This window comes from Anoplophora glabripennis, unplaced genomic scaffold (assembly GCF_000390285.2).
Source record: "Anoplophora glabripennis isolate ALB-LARVAE unplaced genomic scaffold, Agla_2.0 scaffold434, whole genome shotgun sequence".
NCBI lineage: Eukaryota > Metazoa > Arthropoda > Insecta > Coleoptera > Cerambycidae > Anoplophora > Anoplophora glabripennis.
In genome coordinates, this window is record NW_019416535.1 from 42,418 (window position 1) to 65,828 (window position 23,411).

The window sequence follows — 23,411 nt, forward strand, 5'->3', positions numbered from 1 at the left end:
GAATATTAGAGCATATATTACATTAGGAAGTGCGTTTCGGCGAAGGTGTAGGTGACTGAAAGAGAAAGCACCAAAGACCTCAGAATAACTAGACAAGTAATTCCCTATGCATTGCAAAGGAATTGTTTTGATTTTCCACAACTTGAGACATCCTACTATTAAACAAGGATGAAGGTAGTTCTTTGTTTACTAGGGAACTCTTAACCAGTGGCGTGTGTGTTAAAAATTGTGATACATTTTAATATTTGTCTAATTTATATATACTTACCGATTTCACACCTAATTTGATTTTAAAATAATATTAATGACTTTCTTTTTTAAATAAATAGAACCATGTTCGTTTTCCTCCATAACGGCACTTACTGTCGAAAAAAAAGTAATACTAGTTACAACAATCTTTATTTTCTCAGTAACAATATACATCAATNGGCCCACCTACGAAGGCTGTCCAGGCCTACACGAGATGAGGCAGGATAAAGAGGGATAATCCCCCTCGATCCCAAATCATTGAGGCCAATTTCTAGCCACAGAATAATGGCGCGGAGTGAATGCCCTTGACTGGATGACGAATTAGTGATGGGCATAATCGACCAATTTTGATAATCGAGTTATCGGTAATCGAGTACTTCTAATAAACGAGTGATCACTCGAGACACGAGATATTGGTCGTTTTCATCCCAGCTGCGCACGAATATGTTTGTATTAGTCATATATTACTTATAAGCGTAGCTAAAAAAAAAAAAAAGCTCTCGCACTTCAAAACCTAACCACTTTTTCGTTTTATTCTAAAAAAAAGGTTACGCAATCAGTGACTATTTGCAGTATGCACTAACATTTTGAGGTGCAACCGTGGGGTAATAATCACTCGAGTGGTGGGAGTAAACATCTCGAGATATCTCGAGTGATCTCAATAATCGAGTACCTCTCGATTTTTCACTCGAAATCTCCCATCACTAACTGGAATGACTGGATATCAAAAAAATTAGAAGAGAAGCACATGTGTTAAAAAAATTACCGAAATGGGGAAGTTTAGAAGTAAATTGAAAGGGCAGACAAAGGGGAAGCGATGGCCTAAAGGACAAAGTTCCAGTTCAAATCCTGAAACCCGTAAACATAGAGATTTGGCGAAGTCTAGATTTTTTCAGGAAAACTTAGGTTAGTTTCGATTATATTTTAGATTTTTTAAAATAATGTTAAGGCTTATTTGTTAGGACCTAGTGAATTAACATCAGATGCTTTACGAAAACATGACTCCATACAAACTTATGTGCAACCCAGAACAGAAACTGTTGAAATGGAAGAAGATATTGAATCTTCTGTTGGACCACAATCTTCATATCAATCTATGCAGTCTTTTGCATCGGAATGGTCAGATTGTAGTAATATTTCTTTTAGTAGATTCTTAAAGGTTTTTCGCTCTGACTCGGTGTTACATAAAGAAATGTTAGCAATTTTAGCAGCAATTACAGAAGTTATTAAACAAAATGATGGATCTGAATCTCCTACTGAATATTATTGTGCTTTGGTAATTATTTTTGCAAAATTGAGGTCACAACCAAATTAATTTCCAATCGTTTTAGGTCACAACATTAGAGCAAGTGTATAATGCTGATGAAAAAAATGAAGACCAAATAACAGCAGTTTTGTCTCTTTTAAATATGGGCATTAAAACTGTACCTACACCTGTGTTAAGGTCCCATTTTAATGATGTAACAAGGAAAATGTTACACATTTTAAGTGATTTTGCGAATTCTGAGAACAACACAATTATTAAATCTGTATTTGGCATTTTATCAGTTTTATTAAAGACTCAAGAATTAGCTATGTGGAATCATACTTCAACTGTTCAAATATTTACTTCAATTTTAAACCCATTCTGTGTGCATTCAAAACCAAAGGTTGATCTGAGTTATTATTATTATTATTAACTTATTCATTGATAGTTTTTTTAGTGGAGAAAAGCTGCACAACAAGCTGTTGCTGTCGTTATCAACGCAGATTGTTTTGCACAAGAAAATGCTTCTAATCCCGCAGCAGATAAAGTTGCTGAGTTTTGTGAGGAAACTTTGGATAGAAGTAAGGGAGGAAGTTCGGGCATTGTACTTATTTCGTCAGTTCAAGCAGGTCAAACAACTATTTTACATACACTTGGGTTGATGCAGGAAACAATTTGCAGATTTTCTAAAAATCATATCAAGGTGTGTTGCTAATTTCATTAATAAAGTACCTATAGAGTATCAAAATTTCTAGGAGTACAGGTTATCAATATAGTAAGAGCATATACTGTAATTTCAGTATTTTAAGGAAAATTCTGTTTCACTGTTTTGTAAATTAACGAGCTTGAAATATATTAAGATATGCTTTTGAAAATGGCTGTTTAATACATAACCAAAACAAACGCTTTAAAATAACGGTTTCCAGTGTTGAGGTCCATTTTAAGGTTGATATCCATAGATATTTTTTTATTTAAACATCAAGTCAATTTTTATAATGTGAGATTTTTAAATATGTTGTAAAAAACCAAAACAAATGGCTGGGGCATCGTTGTGCACAAGATCCCGACATTGCTGGGAATTACAGGGCACTGGTTACGCCCAGTTAACATAATTTTCTCTTCTCAATTTCTCCAAATTTGATGTAACACGCGTTTTGTTTTTGTATTGTAAGTTCCGCTTCAACTGCAGATAAATTTGAACTTTTCTATTACATATTTTAAGTACAGAGCCTTCATAAATGTTTACAAGGCCATGTGATGCTGAGTTTAGGCAATCCAACATTACATGACTGGTATTGGTAACAAAAAATCCTTACATCTGGTGTCACAAATAGTGATTTGTTTACAATGAATAATGACAAACCATTGCTACGCTCAAGATAATGATAATACCAACATTAAGGAAATAAAATTACTCTTCCAAACAAAATTACTATGGTCACATGGTTTGAAAGCTCTTATTTCAATACTATTAAATATTTACATCAAATTTTTTTAATGAGATATTTAAAAATCAATTATAAATAAAATAAGTAGGTACTGAATTATTTCCTCCTACAGATGGCTGAGCAGAATAATAATTTTGTTAACAACTTTATTTGAGGAAGTTGAATTTGTATGATGTTGAAAAAAATATGTAATCATTTAAAAGCAATATCTACGAGCAATATATAGTAATGCAAACTTCACAGTGGTGGTTTCGGAAGGTAGAAATGGCGGTGTAACGCCGTTAATTGTGCCAATATTTATTAGGAGTTCAACTTGCAATTTTGCTGATAAAAAATAATAAATGCCAAACTCCCTATAGGTGATATTGGACCAAATTATCATACTGAGTGACCAATTCAATTCGATTGAACTACCATTTCGATTAAGTTCCCATTCTACAGTGTGTCCATGGTTAAAGTGGAAAAGAGGGAAAATATTTTTATTTCTCATTTTACGAGAAAAAGGCATTCTTGATTAAAATTTTTGCTTGCTTGTGTGTACAGGGTGATCAAAAAATCGGTAAATATAAAAATCGTTCAAGAATAAATTGCCTTTTTGTAACAATACAGAAATATGTTATTAAGGAAAGTTATATAATTCCAACAAAAAATATCCGAGATTTGAGAATGGTTTCTAATTGCTTTGATAGTCCTGAAATAATAAACCGCAGAACCCAAAAAGACTTATTACATTAGAAGATTGAGTTCATCATCACACATGAACATGTGGACAAAATCGAAAATAACCACTTGCTTGTATGGACAAATTTAGTGTGCAATATTGTTTGTGCGATGATAAACATATTAAGTTGTGTACCTGTATAAAATAAAATAATAATTAAAAATTAAATAAACAAGTAATTAAAATAAATACAAAAGTATCAAGAATTATTACATTTTAAATATATATATAGTACTTAAAAATGTATACATTTTTATGGAATTTGATTTAGTATGGTGCCATTTTGAGTGGTGTTGTGTAATTAGATGTTACATACTAAAATTGCTATTATATTTTTTTTTTTCAAAAATAAGTATCGAAAAAATTGAGTTGAGTTTGACTATTTAACAATAAATATTTGAGCTGTATTTGTTTTTTACGTGCTATGTTTGTGGCCTGTACACCTATAAATTGGAATAACTCATATATTGATGTTAATATAAAAATTAATTTTTTGTAGAAATGTTGTGAAAGTATTTTACGTTTAATGACACTAAATTACCCTATAGTGACATCTTGTGGGTTGCAAGTACTATTTACATTATTTTCTTCACAAGTTGCAGTAGTGCCTGCAAAATTAAACGCTCAGTTAATATCTGCTTTGTATGAATACCAACCATCTCCAAGTGATGTACAACCTACTCTAGCTTGGGTAGCAGTTATGCAACAAGCACATGTACATTTGGCCGAGTAAGTGTGTAGTAAAAGTTTATTTGTTTAGTTTTCTTATGTTCATTTGTTTCAATCCCAAAAAATATTTCTGCTTAGCTTTGATGTTAATGTAAATGAAATAAATATAATTTGTTCTGTTAAGTTCTAACACTTCAAATCTTAGATATAAAAATACATACTTGAAGTAGTTCCAAATTCCAGTATTATTTGTATTGATGCAGCTCTCTTTATTAACGAATTGATTTAAAAATCTTTCTCTTAAAAATGTGTGTTGATTAAATGTTTTGTTTAATCTACTCATATGTGAAAAAAAAAAATTTATTTTTAGTGTTGATATTGCTATGGCATGTACAATTTTTCCCAAGATTTTTGATATCCTCACACAGTTGTGGTTGTCAGAGAAATCAGAAGTTGTAAATAGTGCAACACATGCAATGGATGTCTTATTGAAAGATGCATTAGCTACAGCATGCAGTTCTCCTGGTACTGTTGAGCAGAATAGATCAAAGTTAGAAAAATGTTTCAATACAATCCAATTGGGATTAGGGTACCAATACAGCACAGTTTGGCAACAGGTTCTACATATAGTCAAAGTTATGTTTGAGGTAAATATATGGAGTATCAAAATTAATTTTATTTTATCTAATATAAACCTTTTAGATTGCCGGTTTAAACTGTAGTGATATGTTGCTGGGTTTATTGAAGTCTCTTGCGGAACTTAGGGATTCTTACAAGTTTAGTTACAACAACGAATTGGAACATGCTATAGGAGCTGCAATCCGGTCAATGGGTCCTGAGATTGTGTTAAATGTTGTTTCACTAAAGGTAAAAAAATGAAATGATCTGTGATAAAAATTATCTACCTTTTACTTTTTAGAAAGACAATGGAGACTTGAATATAGATAGATCTTGGCTCTTACCTGTACTAAAAGAAAATATAAAAATATCTACATTGGAGTATTTCGTTAAAGGGATATTGCCATTAGCGCTTTACTGTCATCGGAGATCTGTTCAGTTGGCCGAATCGAATGATGGTATTGGGGCCCACAGTTCAGAGTTATTATATTTGCAGTTATGGAATTTATTGCCATGTTTCTGTAATCATCCCACCGATATCAAGAACAGCTTTAAGGTAAATTTCTATGGTTACTGTGTTGATTAAATAAGGTTTCCTTTGGAAAACCTTCACTATCACTTGTTTGCTCTTAAAAACTGCTTTGTTTTCATTTTCAAAATGATTATTTTATAGGGAATAACTTTGAATGGGAGTAATATTTATATGGAGATTACATTTGGACTTTAGAAACACATAAGTCTATTTTTTCAAATTGCGTAGTAAAAACTGAACTAAAATAAATATAACAAGATCAAGCAATGACATTGGACCATTCATTTTTGGTTCAGTTAATGTTGGTCAATAGCTTTTTGCCATTCTAGCACTGTGTTGTCGTATCACATCAGGTGGATTGTTATGTAGTTCACTTAAACTAGTTCGGTGTCAGAGGGTCACAGTGCTTTAAGAAAATAGTAAATACTTTATTAAAAACTTGAATTGATTTTAAAAATATTTCAAATTATATCAAATTAGTATAAAGCAGAAAAAATAATTTTTTTAAAACAAACTAGATTTACTAACAATTAGCAAAATATGCTTACCCACGTACCAATATAAGTTAATATTTACATCGTACAAAGAATGCATTTTTTTTTTAAACATTCCAAAACTTCTTTTATGTTAGCTGCTTTGTATGCACTGATATAAAAAAATATGGAGACTAGTAACATATCGCAGTATTACAAAAGCAATCTGTTTTTACGAAATTATTTTCCATTATAGTTCCGCTCTGCCACTCCATTAGTTTCATGCAGTTTGTTTAAAAAAGGAACACTGATAAGCGTATACATACAATCCAGTTCGGGAGCTAAACAAAAGTTTAAGTGCAGCTTAAAAAATGAATTTATTTCATGAACTCCTTGAAATTAAGGTAGTTCCTTCGAATAAAATCTAGCCTTAATAATAATAATAAATGGTCTTTATTCATTGCCAGTGAAGTGTACAATGAAAAGGTGAAGTATCAGCCAAAGGCTGCTTTTCAACTTGACCTTAAATTAATTTAAATTTATACAATAATTTTAGCTATAACAAAAATTACATAATAAAAACAAAAAACATTACATAATAAAGAACAAATCAAGAAATACTAATTATACATTAATAAAAAACATCAATAATACTACTAATCAACAAAATGCTAACAATAAATGAACCCAAGTGAAATCCGAAACCTGGTAGAATCCGTTTCCTGAAATTAGCTATCCATATGACACACAAATTCTATTATTTTCTTTTTAAAATTAAAAATTGAGTAATGTTTGAATTGTGGAGGCAAGTTGTTATAACACTTACTGGATATATATGAGAAACTACGTTTCATAGTGGCAGACGAGTGTTTAGGTATAAGTAATAAGTGCTTCTTTCTCGTGTTAGTGTAATTTGAGTACAGAAGTATAAGTTTGTTGAATAGATATTCAGGTGTACGCATGATTAAAATTTTATGTACGAGGCAAAAATCATGAATAGCACGCAGTTTATCGAGTTTCATCCAATTAACTTCAGTAAATTTATTGCTCACGTGATCAAATTTATGCAGTCCTTTAGCAAATCGAAGACATGCGTTTTGTAATAGTTGTAATCTATTGGCATCGCGTTCCAATAGTGCAGGATCATAAACAGTATCAGCATATGACAATTTTGAGAATATGAGTGTCTCACAGAGTTGCAATTTTATTTTAAAGTCCAATATATGTCTTTGAGAGTACAGCTTTTTGAAGATATTATAACTTGATTTGGACAGATAATTAACATAACAAACCTCAAATCAGAGTCGATCTTTACTCCTAAATTTTTCCAGCTATCGACTGCAGGCAACACATTCAATTTGATATTCATTCTATGACGAATGATATCTCTTTTTGCCTTGAACCCAAAAAGTATCATAGCAGATTTATTAGCGTTCAATTTTAAATTATGGGCCAGTGATATATTATGGAGTGAATTCAGATCAGAATTAATCAACTGTTCTGCAGCGTTGTATTGATCAAAACTAAATGAGTGGTAAATCTGTGTATCAGCATAATGATGTATATTACAGCTATTTATAAATGTATGAAAGTCGGATATATAAATTGAAAATAACAAGGGTCCTAATATGGAGCCTTGAGGTACTCCCAATCTAAGCGGTAATGGGCTAGAAATCTCAGAATTAAGTGAAACACTATGAACACGATTACTTAAATAATTACGTATAAAAGAGACAGCATTAATATTAAATCCAAAGAAATTTAGCTTTCTACAGAGTAAGTCGTGCTCCAAAGAGTCAAACGCCTTACTATAATCTAATAAGATGAGGCACGTTAATTTCTGGGCATCAGTGGCACGAAATATGTCATCAGTAATATTTAAAAGAGTGGTCGTAGTGCTATGTTGTGCACGAAATTCGGACTGTACTGCAGGTATTATTTTATTGCTAAAGACATAAGAACATATTTGATCTTTCATTATTGATTTTTGATATAGTAGGTAATATACTGATGGGTCTAAGATGCAAGTATTCAGTAGGGTTAGAGACTTTGGCTAGAGGTATGATATATGCATGCTTCCAACTAGAAGGGAAACTGTTGGTTGCAATTGCAGTATTTAACATATAGGTTATATGATGTAGTAGATGAAATGAAATGATTCTAATTATTCTTAACGAAATCTGATCTGAGCCAACAGAATTGCTTTTTAATTTATTAATTACTTTAACAATTTCATGGGGTTGGACTGGGGAAAACTTAAAATCATTCACTACATTTAATGGACGATCATATTTTGACAACATATCAATGCAAGCTTGAGTTTTATTGACAATAGGGATAGTATTAAAAAATAAATTTACTGAGTTTACATTATTAAATGTAGATGGAAGATCAGATGATCGTTTATTTTCAATAACAGTTAACTCTAAAAGTGTTCCATAATACTTTGCTATTTTTTTGACGCATGGAAAATTGAATATAAGCTTTCTTTCACGCCTGATTGCACCAGTGACATAGTTGCGAATTTGCTTGTAATAACTCCAGTTATTTTGAGTCTTGGACAATTATTTATATCTGCGAAAGGCAATGTCACGTAGTTTTATCATATCTCTAATAGTTACAGTTAACCAAGGGCAATGAGGTTTAGTAACTCTGACTGTTCTAAGTGGAGCATGGTTGTTTAACACAGCCAGTACATTAAAATTAAAGTAATCAACCTGTAGATAGATCTACATCATTCAAGGAGTAAATATGGTCCCAATTTATGTCAGCTATGCCACTATAAAACTGTTGGTCATTAAAGTGCTTAAAATCTCTATAAGTAACATACTTATCGATAGGTTTAATTTTTACTTTAGCCAACTGACATACGGTAAGAAAGTGATCAGAAATCCCCGGCAAATCTACCACCTTACAGGAAGAAACATTATCTGGATCAGATATGCAAATTATATCAATGAGAGTTTGTGACGTACTAGTGACTCTAGTTGGTTCATTAACAACTTGAGTTAGATTGAAACACTCCAGAATATTACCGAACAACTCTATAGGACGACCAAACATAAGCATGTCAATATTAAAGTCGCCTGCGACGCAAACATAGTCGTATGCAGGTACTACAAGCGAAAGACTATTTTCCAAATAGTTTAAGCCATGCAAAATATTAGAACGCGGTGGTCGGCATAAAACACCAAATACATAAGAACTATCCAATAAAGTCGTACTAATCCAGAATTGCTCCAAAGTGTTTACTTATTTTAAAGTCATTCAAGATTACTAAATAATTAATGTTGTTTTGTATAAAAAAAGCTAATCCACCCCCTCTACCATTTCTATCTGCATGAACTAAGCTGTAACCAGGAATAGAAATAAGCTGTGGATCAAAATCAGGATAAAGCCAAGTTTCCGATACGGCAAAGATACTAATATTTTCTCTGTCAATATAATCACGAGTACATCAAAGCCACCCAATATGCAACGAACATTCATATGAGCAAACACTAGTGATTGGCACATTACAAAAATAAATTCTAAGTATGTAGAAAATCAAATTTAAAACTAGTTTATTAAATTATACCCAAATACTCCGTAATATGTTACAACATACAGTTATTTAAAAATAAATAGATTAATTAAGACAGCCTCTTCGATCCCGCAATCTAGTATTAGGCTTCTTAGATGTTCCCGCAAAAAAGTTCGAGACTGCACCATTACTATCCAATGGCCTATCTTCCTTATGGGTTGGTAGAACACCAATTCCGAGGTCACTGTTCACTAATACAGGTAAGGTTGTAGCAGGTGTATAGGAAGCACCGGAGGATTCGTAACTGGTATCTACTACTTCGTTAGTTATACTTTCCAATTCATGGACGGTATACATTTCATTGTCAACATACAACTTATCACCTTTTATATACATATGCTTCTTTTCTTGTTTAGCATGAAGCATATACTTCCTGAGTAGCTTCTGATTTTTTAATTGTTCATGCGTTAAGTCATTAACAATACTCATATTAGAGCCATGTAATTTGTTTTTGCTATTTAGAATTTCCAATTTAGTAAGAAAACGTACGAATTTAATTTTGAGTGGACTGTTTTCTTCCTTACCAAGGAAGAAAAAATTATTGTCAGTTTCAGTTATGGAGCTCGACAATAAATTATTTCATTTCAAACACAACTGTTCACAAGAATGTGACTCACTTCTCTTAAATAAGCCAAATACAGGGTGATTCATTAACAATGGGAAAATCGAAAACTGAAGATACTACACGTGAAATCGTGACCATTGGCGCAAACATGCCTTATTCAAAAGTTGACAGTTTTGGAAATATAGGGTGTTGAAAGTTAAAATTTTAAATAGTTTTTTTTGCGATTATTCTGAAAATATGTAGGTTAGGAACTTGAAAATTTGAGAAATTAAAAGCGAACAAACCAAGTGTTTCTTCGTGTTATTACAACAATTAACAATAAAACAAATGAAATTCGTAATAACGATTTAAAGTCAGTGTTCGAAGAATCCACCGTTGACATTTACACACTTTACACAACGTTTTCTGAGAGATCTTCGAGTTTGAAACAACATATTGGGATTGCGTTTGACTTCGTTGGCAGCGATTTGTATTCTTTGCCACAACTCTTCACACGAACCAATAGATTCTTCCAAATAGAAAAATGAAGAGGATTGAAGTCCGGACTTCTGGGTGGCCAAGTAAAAATGCTTCCACGGCTTGAAGAAGTTCCACTTTATTTAAGAAGAGACATGTGGTTCATGCACGACGGAGCTCCACCGCATTTTTCTTGGCCAGTGCGTGCATATTTAGATGCAGTTTTTCCAAATCGCTGGATTGGCCATGTAAGCATTTTTGCTTGGCCATCCAGAAGTCCGGACTTCAATCCTCTTGATTTTTCTATTTGGTCTCGAATGAAAGATATAGTTTACAAAGAATCTATTGGCTCGTGTGAAGAGTTGTGGCAAAGAATACAAATCGCTGCCAACGAAGTCAGACGCAATCCCAATATGTTGTTTCAAACTCGAAGATCTCTCAGAAAACGTGTAAAGTGTATCAGTGTCAACGGTGGATTCTTCGAACAATTACTTTAAATCATAATTACGTATTTTATTTGTTTTATTGTTAATTGTTGTAATAACACGAAGAAACACTTGGTTTGTTTCGCTTTTAATTTCTCATATTATCAAAACATAGTGTTCGTTAAATCGATTTTTCTCGAAAACGGATCGAGATACCGAAATGAAACAAGAGTACATAATTAATGGAAAAATGATAGCTCTTTCAGGTTTTGAATCAAGTTTCATGTTAAATATACAGGGTAAAAAGTTATTAACTAAATTTTCGGTAAAATTGGTCGTAAGTGGCGCCCTCTATGAGCAATGCTGAAATTACAACACGCATCTTATTCGTCGCCTAAAAAAATATAGTTTCACAAATTTTCAAGTTCCTAACCTACATATTTTCAGAATAATCGCAAAAAAACGATTTAAAATTTTAACTTTCAACACCCTGTATTTCCGAAACTATCAACTTTCGGAAAAGGCATGTTTGGGCCAATGGTCACCATTTCACGTGTAGTATCTTCAGCTTTCGACTTTCCCATTGTTAATGAATCACCTTGTATTAGGATGTTGTTTTTCTTCTCAGTTACTTTAACTTTTTCTAACTCAGTTTTTAGAATCTGATTTTCAGTTTCAAGCTTTTCGGCTGTATCATTCAACTCGTTGATTTCTACTTCTAATCTTGACTCACTTGCATTAATCAAATTCTTTATCTCAGTTCTGTTTCTAACAATTTCATCATACAATTGTTTTAATGTAATATGATTATTTGTGTTCGACATGATACGAAATATAAATTTTATTAACACAGTGCGTGGTCTCCTTTAAATAAATTCTAGATAAAAGCAAGAAGTCAGATACCAGATACTTTTTGTAAACCAACTGATACTGTTGGAGTTTTTATATTTCAATATTTATATACTAGCTAGGGTATTCAAGATTGATTTAAAAGTTTGTGCAGCAACATCATCGATTAGCTGAACTAATTTTTGGTTATATGTTTTCCCAAACTGTACTTGTTAATATGAATATTTAAAATTTAATTAGACAGTACATACCACCAAAAACAAACGAATTTATGAAGAGACTTTTCACGTGTTAACTTCCGCTTAGGCTCACCACACACACCTTGAGACATGTATGCAAATTTTTAGTTTAATAGTTAAAGCAGTTCCAAACCTCCCAGATTTGCTTCGTCTAAACATGAGAAATAATCGTTTATGGTTCCAACATGACGGAGTACAGCTGCATTTTGCGGTTCCAGTTCGACAATATCTGAATAAAATTTTTGGAAACCGCTGGATTGGAAAAAATGGTCCAATTGCGTGTATACCTTGTTCCCCAGATATAACACCTATAGATTTCTACTTCTGGAAACATGAAAAAGCTTGTTTATAAAACTCCTGTCACTGTATCAGATGAATTCGCTTTAATTCGCCGAGACATCGCGATATTTCGACGAGTCAAAAAAACGAATTCGGGGTTGTATTTGAGCTGAAGGTGGACACTCAACATTTTAAATCCAAGGGCTTGCAAGGTAGTCCGGTCCTGTAATTCATGTTCAACATAATAATATCTAGGAATGTGTATTCGTTTGTAAATAGTTAGTTGCTCAAATTTAATTTAATTCCCTCAAGTGGAAATCTATATTTTTGGAAAAAATATATTTTAATTTAGAACTTGGACACTGTAGCTAAGAAACGAAGCAAAATCGGAACCATGTTAATATGAAAAAATAATATTGTCTTTAAGTAAGGAACCTGACCCCGAGCGTTGGCCTATGTTAAAAAATAATAGGGGTAGTTCATGTAAAATTTTTTTCTTAGACGCCCTGTTTTTGAGATACAGTGTATTGAAGTTGTTACTTTCCAAATGGTTTTCCTTAATTATCTTTAAATCTCCTAAAGATAAAAATGTCAAAATTTGTACACGAGTAAACATCAACTGTGCGTTAAGAATAATGTGCAAATGGTTTCTTTTTGAAAAGCAGTGTCGCCGATACAGGTAATTGGAGGGGTACAATCGAAAAAAAAAATATGTTAAAAGCCAAAATTTATTACATTTCTAAACGTTTCTGTAAACTCTAAAGAAAGCATACTACAAAAAAAAAGGTATACTTGTTGAAATTCGGTAGCATGTATCATTTCCGAGAAAAATGAAGTTGCATAGAAGGAAATGGGGGACAATTTCAGTATCTACTGTAGTATTTCGAGTTTGCACATTTAATCAATTAATTACCATAATCTGTTTATTTTGATTTACTCTTTTAAATGTTAGTTTACAACAAACTGAAACTTAAAATAAATTAAAATTTCTTTTTTTTTTTAGTTAATAAAATGTTCTACAATTTAACTGTTTCATGTGATACATAAGAAATTAAAATTATAGTCTTAAATGCAAATACTGTTGGTAGCTAAATGTCTTCAGCTCATTTTATGATAAGGTCCTCTTTCCATTTAATATTTTGTTAATGTACTTGTGCCGCTTTATGTGAGCAAAAAAAAATGCAACTTCATTTTTCTCAAATATGGTACATGCTACCGAATTTCGACAAGTATACCTTCTTTTTTTGTAGTATCCTTTAGAGTTTACAGAACCGTTTAGAAATGTAATAAATTTTGACTTTTAACATATTTTTTCTTCGATTTGACCCCTTCAATTACCTGTATCGGCGACACTGCTTTTCAGAAAGAAACCGTTTGCACATTATTCTTAACGCACAGTTGATGTTTACTCGTGTACAAATTTTGACATTTTTATCTATAGTAGATTTAAAGATAATTAAGGAAAACCATTTGGAAAGTAACAACTTCAACGCACTGTATTTCGAAAACAGGTGGTCTAAGAAAAAAAACATTACATGAACTACCCCTATTATTTTCCCTGTGAGGAACTTGCACACAAGTTTTTTTGAAACGTGAACGGGACACCCTGTATACTGTATTTTATTATTTTTTAAATTTTAATTTAATAAAGCTACATAATCCAGATTATTATATTCTATTCTCTAGAAAAGTTCTATTCTTACAGACAATTGCTAAAATACTGGGAACAGCTATATCGGATAAGAAAGAATTACGATTGGCAGTCATGGCATCTTTGCGGAGATTGATCGCAAGTGCCAAGGAGAATGAAAATGTGGATGATCTACAAGAGTTAACTAGGTTCGATAAAAATTATCTTCCAATTTTATTCAACGTTTACACTACAAAACCAATTGGTACCGATGAAGAAGGTCAGAGACTGGCTGCTTTAGACACTATTAAAGTAAGTTATAATATGAGAAATGCTACCTCGCTATATAAAGCAGATCAATCCAGTACAACAAACACATTAACATGTAAATTTTCAAAAATGTATCTATTTTCGTATTTCGAATTTGTAATGACTTTTCATTTTTAATTATTTTTTAAGTTTAAATTTGTTTATATTTGCCTGTTTCTACAGTAAAAGATGTCATATGATGTTTATTCTATTATTACTTCATCTTTTAGAATTTGTAACCAACAAGGATCAAAGGTCACAGAATAATGTGAAACACGTCTTTCACCATTCAACAAAATAATTTTCTCTTTTAATTTTCTTTTAATTTTATTATTTTTCTTCCCCAAAATTTTGGCCAATCCTCAATGAATTACATGACCATTTTCTTAAGCATGATCGCAAATATTCAATTTCTCCAACATAATGTTTATTTTCATTCACAAGATATCTGCTGTATTATTTTTTATTTATTATGAAATTGTTTCAGCTGTATCTAACAATTGCAAAACCAGAATTAAATCAACAACTCTTCAGTCACGCTATCGATAGATTAAATAGTTCCTCCGATGATCCGGAAGACCATTTTATAAAGGAGAGTATACTAGACTTGATCCGTGCGTTGGTACCTTATCAGAGCAGCGAAAATGTTGATATTCTTTACAAGCAGTGCGTTCATAATTTACCAGACATTAAAAACAATAAAGAACAGAAGAAGGCTTATAGAATTCTTGAAGAAATCTGTGCGAGTGAGTCGCAAGGCTGTAAGGAATTTGTTAAAAACAACAGAAAAGAAATTCAAAAGTTGTTAATGAAGTCTCTCAATACAGCGGCAGTGTCGAGTAAAAGTGCTCGGCTGCGATGCTTAAATTATTTGATTAAAGCACAGCCAAACTTAGATCATGAGAGTAAATTGATTAGGTCAGTGATACCTGAGGCTGTTATGTGTTGTAAAGACATTAACGAAAAATGTCGATCAATGGCGTATGAAGTTCTCAATACAATTGGCAATCTATTAATGCAGCACAATCAGGTGCAGGAATTTGTTACTATGGTTGTAGCAGGGCTAGCTGGAACAGCCCAACTAACGAGCTGCACAATTTTAGCTTTAGGGTCGATTCTACATAATTTTTCTGGTGAGTTGTTTCATTTTATAGTTATGTGAAGTAAAAATGCTTTTGATTTTTATATTCGTTATTAGCGAAATTTAATATTTTTATTGTATTTTTATTGATAGGTACGTATTATTTTTAAAAAATGTGTTGATCGTTTTAACTATTAATGGAAAAAGAAATCTTCAAAATTTTATTAGATGGAAGTGAAAGTAACTTTTAAATTTACATTAATAATTAAATTTTATACAATGGAGCATTTTCACAAAAAACAATACTGTACAAAGGCATTTAAGAAAAAGGACTCTTAAGACGAAGTTCCACCAAATGGGCAATTGTATCTATCGGTGTATTCAACAAGGCTAATATGATTTCAAGTTTAGAAAACACTGTATCTGGAAAATAAACTAACCTCACTTCTTACTAACTGCTTCGTATTTTTGCCTGAAAATTTTCAACAATCGTTTAGATGTACAGGCTGGTCCATTTTCGATGGGAATTCAGGGTATTTCAGAAACTACTAAAGATATGATAAATCTGACACGACGTTCTCGAGCTCGATTTTCTATCCTCATTTGTTTCTTGTTATTGTAAAATTTTTTAACATGTCTGTATCTCAGCTGTTAAATAAGTTAGAATTAAAGTGAAAACTGCTCAAGGCTAATTCTTTGGCGTAGAATTGAATGCCGGTATTGGATTTTTAGTAGGTCTTAAGATTCCGGAGTTATGACCCAAAGTTATAATTTTTTAAATGGAAATCGTAGCTGGTTATGACCTAAAAAATTGGCGATTTTTTTTTGCTTTTCAGCAATATATCACATGTTATAGATATTTTTCCAAACACAGAAGATACGTGTTTTNAGATCTTAAGATTTCGGAGTTATGACCCAAAGGTATATTTTTTTAAATGGAAATTGGAAATCTTAGCTGACCATGGCCTAAAAAATATATATATTTTGTTTTGCTTTTTAGCAATATATCACATACTATAGTTATTTTTACAAATAATGGATATAAGGGGTGTTTTATATAAACTATATGTTTTTCCTTTTTAATATGGCTGGCTATGAAAATACATATAAAACTATAATTCCTACTTTTACAAAATTTATATCGGTTGTAAAAATATGACGTTTATTTTAAATGCACAACGTATACTCGTACGATAATATAATACTAACGAAATTTTAGGAGATAGGTGGATAGGAACAAACGGGCCGATCAGATGGCCATCTAGGTTACGTGATTTGAGTCCGTAGGACTTTTTCCTTTGGGGTTTTCTAAAAGACATATTTAAAATTCTTTTTTACTCTATCGAGGAACTTTGACGAAATGTTGAAAATTCTTTTAATAATATTTCTAATATACATTTAATGAATGCTACCCGAAACGTTGCCAGAAGTTGCGCTAAATGTGTGACAGTTGAGGGACGGCAATTGAACATTTATATGATAATGTAGGTCAGCGGTCGGCAACTGGCGGACCGTGGTTCAGGTCCGGACCGCGGAAGGTAAAATACTGGACCGCCAAAAATGTTTTGAAAGTATAAATTACTCAATTAAATTATTTAAAAACTATTTTTTTATGTTTGAGTGCCACCCTTATCATTTTTTCTAGTACTTTACAATTGTGTGACTGATTTGAGTTCGTAATGGTTAGTAAGCAGATTAAATTTGAGTCCAAAATAAAATAAAAAATTAGTAAGAAATATGAATATTTTTTCTGGACCTCGTTAAAAATTTTCAAAAGTATCTGGACCCCACCTAAAATTACTTGCCTACTCCTGATGTAGGTACTTACTATTGTTTAATTTACATTTAATATTATAACTTGAGTTGAAGTGGAATAAAAATTTGAAAACTCCATCTTTTCTTATCTGTAATATATATTTTAAATAAACTATTTTTACAACAGATATGAGTTTTGTAAAAGTAACAATTATAGTTTTGTATGTATTTTCATAGCCAGCCATATTAAAATCAAAAAAGGATCGAATTTATATATAAAACACCCCGTATCTTCTGTGTTTGTAAAAATAACTATAGCATGTGATATATTGCTGAAAAGCAAAAAAAAATCTCCATTTTTTTAGGTCATGACCAGCTGCGATTTCCATTTAAAAAATATAACTTTGGGTCATAACTCTGGAATCCTATGACCTACTAAAAATCTAATACCGGCATTCAATTCTATGCCAAAGAATTAGTTTTGAGCAGTTTTCTCTTTAACTCTACCTTATTTAACAGTTGAGATACAGACATATTCAAAAGTGTCATAATAACGAGAAATGCAATGTAACTCAGAAACAAATGAAGATAGCAAATTTCTGATTTGACAGTTGAGTTTGCCATATCTTTAGTAGTTTCTGAAATACCCTGAAATCCCACTGAAAATGGACCAGCCTGTACACTCCAGCGCTGAATGCACCCTATGTTTTGTTTTCTTGAAATCGGAAAAAATAGAACATCATCAAAATGCAAACAAATCAAATATACTGTCCCAATCAGATTACGTTTAATTCCAGCTTTATTTAAGCTTTGAAGTAATTTTTGTTTTTAAAAACAATTGAGCGATCAAATTTAAACCACTGTTTAGTGATGACTACTTTTTTACATTTAATTTTGGGTGGTTCACATTGTTGTTGATAATGCAAAGGAGCGTTTGACAACTATCAAAAATTCGCTTCATGCAAAACGTTATAAATTCGTGCATGTATATTGATGAAATTTTGTCTGGTCTTTTAGAAGGCTTCCTAATACGTAGTTCTGGTGACTGCTCATACAGTGTGTTCACGGATTGAGCGCACGTGGGGTGGAAATGACAAAAACTTTTTGAGTTGAAATTTGAGCTTCTGGGCTTCATCTCTGCTCGGCCTTAAACTAAGAAGTTAACAAAATTATCCAATTAATTAATTAATGGATTAATGCATAGGGTGTTTTTACCATTAATTTTCAAAAATTGTCAAGAGTAAACATACCTTTGTTTTTAATAATATCAAAAATATTTAATTAAGAAAGTTATTGAGAACTATAAGTTATAACAGATTTTCAATTATCAATTTGTTTGCCAACTTTGTTTTTTTTTTTACTTTCAACAAGACGAACACCCAGCACATTCAACGTGAATCATTCAAGAATGGCTAGATGGTCATTTTCCTGGATGGTGGATTGGGCGAAATGGCCCAATTTCTTGGCCTCCTAGAAGTCCTGATTTAACTGTAATGGACTTTTGTTTATGGGGCTATCTCAAGCAGAAAGTCTATGGGTCACCGTTCAATAACGATTTATTTGAATTCAAACGAAGAATAAAAGATACAATTAATGCCATTCCCATTCAAGAAATCTAAAACGTCTACGCAGAATTTACTAAGCACGCTGAGCGATGTGTGGCAGCGCATTTAAATAACCATTATATTTGTTTATTTCGTTACGTTTTTTTCTCTAATAAATAATTAGGAAATTGTACTTTGTAGTTGTGAAAAATAAAAAAGAAAAGTTGGCCAATTTTCGATACTTTGTGTGAGCAAAGTCTTATGAAATAAATATATTATTATTATTATCAAATTGAAAATTGACAATCTTTCATAACTTTTAATTCTCAATAACTTTCTTAAGTAAATATTTTTGATATTAAAAACAAAGGTACTTTACTCTTGACAATTTTTCAAAATTCATCGTAAAAACACCCTGGACATTAATTAATTTGACTAATTTTTTCAACTTCCTAGCTTAAGGCCAAGCAGATATGGTGCCCAAAAACTCAAATTTCAATTCAAAAAATTTTTGTCATTTGCACCCCACGTGTACTTAATCTGTGGGCACTCTATAGATAATGCCACGCACTTAAAACTTAACAAATAACCAGACCGTTTATGCTTTCATTATCCTATAAGGTTAATTCAAAAAGATACTTTGATCGATTTTCTTTTTGTCACTTACGTCCATTTGCAAGATCGACGATATATACTACATTCTATAAAAAAAACATGTTCAAACAGTCTTATTATGCTAAAATAAAAATGATTGACCAGCATTGATCTACATTTGATTAAAATAATAAATAGAACCTTATCATCATATCCACTAATACGATACAATTCACAAACACGTCGAAACTGTTTGATATTACCGTTTTCAGAAGGCATACCCAAAATAAAATGAAAACCTCACCAACAGTTCAAGCTTAAAAATATTCTTAAAAAATAGCAATTTATTTGAATTTAACACGAGTTTCTGTCTTGTCCCGTTTTATCCCTCTGGCAGAAATCCGCTTTTATTAAAATAAATTATTGGCTATCTTCCTCTGTATTTTCTTCCTAGTTAGTGTCATTCTCAACATATTGTTTCATGTGCTAGATAATAGTAAAAGGTAATGACGTCTTGTCATACTATACAGAGTGTAAATTTAGTGCATAATTATGTGACATAGCGGAGTGCTATATCTATGAATGGTCACTGTTATTCTATGCTTAGGCCTCCCATTTCACAGGCACTATGAAAGCACAATCTATCACCAAAACTGATTTTTATCTGATAACATTGTAGGAAACAACTACTTTGTGGGCTACATGTCCCGACCAGCTTAGAGTTACGCCTCCAATACTCTAGTAAACAGCTAGAATCATTTGTCAGCCGAATCTATTAGACATTTACCAGTTTCAAACTTATTAGTCTTCATCAATATACCACAAGTGAGATAACCGATGTATTATCCTTCTGTTTTAAATAGATCTTTAATCGGTTGTCTCACCTATGGCATACTGATGAAGATTAACAAGACTGAAATTGGTATATTTCTTGTGGGTTCGGCTGACGAATGATCCTAACTGTTCGCGATCAGCTCATTCCAGAATGGACCGCGATGCGACGGGACCTAGACCACCTAATGCGTTCTCTACTTTATAGTTTAGTTTTGGAACATTGTCTGATGGCTTATATATCAAAATATATTTTTGAATATAGAGTCTAATGAATAATTAAAGTTAGCTGTAAATATAAACAATATAAAAATTTTTATTTAGTTCGTCCGATGACATACTGGGAAAACAAGGTTCGTGAAATTGGTTGCTGAAGCAAACCACATGAAATTTTGTTTCTTATTCAAAATATACTGGTGACACAAGCTGATACATCACATATGTATGATTAATTCTACAGTATATTGAGGGTTTCCTGCCAGAAGGGCGTATCAACCAAAACATTATTTTTCAGGAACTAATGAAAACATTTCAAAAATCAGTAGTAAAATTTAAGAGTTTGTTTATAAGGTAAGGACGTAACTGTTGATTAGTATATTTATCGCATATTATTATCTGCTTAGCGAATTATTTGAGAACAACAGGTACAAACTTGACTAGGTACTTTAACTTGTAACTGAAGAGTAACCATATGTAAACACAACAGAAAAATTGAGGTTATGAACGCCAACTAACTGAACGCATACTCGTGAATGCCATGAAATTTTGTCATGCCAGAAAGCTATATGTTCATACGACCTAGAAAATATATGTACAGTTTCATTACAAAGGGACGTATGTACATACAACCTTCTGCCAGGTTAATCAAGGTAATAATTGTTCATACGACCTAGAAAAGGATGGCGCTGTTGTTATTGGCGTGGTAGATACAACCTTTTGTCGCGACAAACTTACAGTATTGGGTATCAAAGTTAGCTCATAAACCCAAAATGGCATTTTTGTGGATACGTTCTTTTGGCAGGAAACCCTCTACATGTAAGCATAGTCTCCGAAAGGGACTTCATATTGTTGTGGTCGGTAAGCCGTAGAAAAAACTTTAAAAAATATAGGCTTCCTATTCTGGTCCGGGTTCCATCCCCGGCGTCGGCACTGGCAATATTGATGGATAATGGGTGTTTGTCCGCGTTTTTTCAAGTCTAGCCCCCTTTCGCACAGGCTTTGGATTTGGGGGTTGTCTCATTTCTGTGGTGTGTTTTATGTTTTTATCACAGTCTTATTATTTCTTATACATATATGTTTAGCCCATATTCAATAAATACATGTATTAATATTATTATTAATATATTAATGATTTCTTTAATTACTTTTTGTTCTCTGTCACATATGGCCATGTACAATTTTGAAACAAACTGTTCCTTTTTATTTTCTTTTGGTATGTGTGAAAAAAGACTGATAAGTTGTAATATAAAACCACATTAAATAGGATAGATTTACGAATGTAATTTTAGAAAAGTTAAGCAATATAGTTAGTTGTTAACTCGTCAATTTAGACAGGATTTATTTAGATTCAAATCTTTTAATTGATTTGCTACTCAACTTGTGTTCAGGCTTCCATGGCAATTGTCAATGGTTCAACATTTTCCATGCTGATTTAAGTTTAAACCGATTATGTGACATGTGACATGTGATATTCATTTTTATAAAAAATTCTTGAAAACAAAAAGAAAATTGAAAATATTTAAAAAAGTTACAACTTCAACACTTACCTGTATACACAACGTGGAACAAAAAAATGTAGGGTGTTCGGAATAAGTTTCCGAGTTTTCAAATACACAAAATCTAACCAAAAAAATTGAATGCTCTGTGTAATATATTGAAACTTTTTATTTCATTACATTGCAAATTTTATTCTTAGCGACTAATGTTCAACATAGCGAAATAATAAATTAATGTACGGAGATACATATTTCAATTATGTGAAAATAAATAAATTTTGATATAAAACACCCTGTATAGTAGGGAATATTAAATAATCTTTTATGGACTTTATAGGCATGTTAAGTGGCATTTTATTGAATCGATTTTCATCTTTTCAGGAGCTCTGGGAATGGAAAATATTAAAATAATTTTAGAAAACATTTGTATTTTAATGGCTTCACCCACCAGAGAAGTAGTAGCGTCTTGTTTAAGTTTCATAAAGACATATTGTGTTGTGCTACCAAGTCCAGTAGTAGCAGGATCTTTGGAGCCTATTGTAAGTACATAAAAAATATGTATTTATTCCGATTTTTTAAATCTGTTTATTATATTAGGTAAAGTCATTAACAAAGATGACTGAAGACTGTAAAAGGCATTTTAGGTTGAAAATTCGTGATATTTTGGACAGGTTAGTTAGGAAGTATGGGTGTGAAAGTTTGACTCCATTCGTTCCTACGAGTGACACTGTAATGTATAAGCGTTTAAGGAACCTAAGAAAGTTAAATGCACGTAAAAAGAAGAGGAAAGAAGCAGAAATGCAGGAAGAAGATAGTGACGATGAAGACTTTACTATCAAGGCCAAACCTAAAAGGTAACATTTATGTTTAAGTTTTAAAAACTTTAATGTATACAATCCCTTCTAGCCATAGATAAAGGACAGTGAAGGTTTCAGTTTGACGTAAAAATATATATTATGTAATATCTTCATATTTGTATATGGCACTACTGTGCAAAACAGCTTTCTGTGCCATGAATTTCATTTTGAACAGTTTTTTCCTATTCTTACAAAAATACATTATATAACTTTTCTAATATATGGTAGTTTCCATATGGATTCAACGAGCAAAAGAAATCGACCTTTTCAATTTTTTTGAAACTGGGATGTTAATCTATTTTGAATTTTATGACCCATTTTTTTGTTTTTCCGAAAAACATTTTTGAAGCTCGTGCCAAAATTTACATTATGACAGCGTTATTCCGCCAAAAATGAAAATGCATATTTTTATCAAGTAGTCGTCATTTTGCCTCAAATCGTCCTATCGAAACATTTTTTTTTCAAAATGTGCAGAATTTCATCAGTTTTTACCTGGTGTTTTCAGAATTCAAAATGCTGTAAAACTTTCCGAGATAAATGAGAAAAACGGAAGTCATTTTTTTCAAAATTAATTTTCTTGAAAACACCATCTTTTATTTTCACCAAAATAGGAGGGTCCCTACGGCCGGTTTTTGGCCTAATATATTTTTGGCTGAAAAAATTGAAAATTTTTTTTTTAGTACCTACTAGCAATACTGAATCGTTTCCACCTTAAACGGACCAACCCCCTCACCGTCCTTTCC

The 23,411-nt window shown here is 31.9% G+C and overlaps 1 protein-coding gene across 1 annotated transcript in view; it reads left to right on the forward strand.

Annotated features, from left to right (window-relative positions):
• Positions 1–972: 972 nt before the first annotated feature.
• The window catches only part of LOC108910474 (RRP12-like protein), a 35,243-nt gene continuing 12,804 nt past the window's right edge, over positions 973–23,411 (forward strand). The window contains exons 1-12 of the mRNA XM_018715074.1: positions 973–1,155; positions 1,212–1,525; positions 1,581–1,898; positions 1,953–2,198; positions 4,164–4,393; positions 4,704–4,980; positions 5,036–5,200; positions 5,253–5,507; positions 14,058–14,294; positions 14,779–15,424; positions 22,193–22,350; positions 22,409–22,665. Coding sequence (XP_018570590.1) covers positions 1,020–1,155; positions 1,212–1,525; positions 1,581–1,898; positions 1,953–2,198; positions 4,164–4,393; positions 4,704–4,980; positions 5,036–5,200; positions 5,253–5,507; positions 14,058–14,294; positions 14,779–15,424; positions 22,193–22,350; positions 22,409–22,665 — 3,239 coding nt within the window. The 5' untranslated portion in view covers positions 973–1,019. The remainder of the gene's footprint in view (positions 1,156–1,211; positions 1,526–1,580; positions 1,899–1,952; positions 2,199–4,163; positions 4,394–4,703; positions 4,981–5,035; positions 5,201–5,252; positions 5,508–14,057; positions 14,295–14,778; positions 15,425–22,192; positions 22,351–22,408; positions 22,666–23,411) is intronic.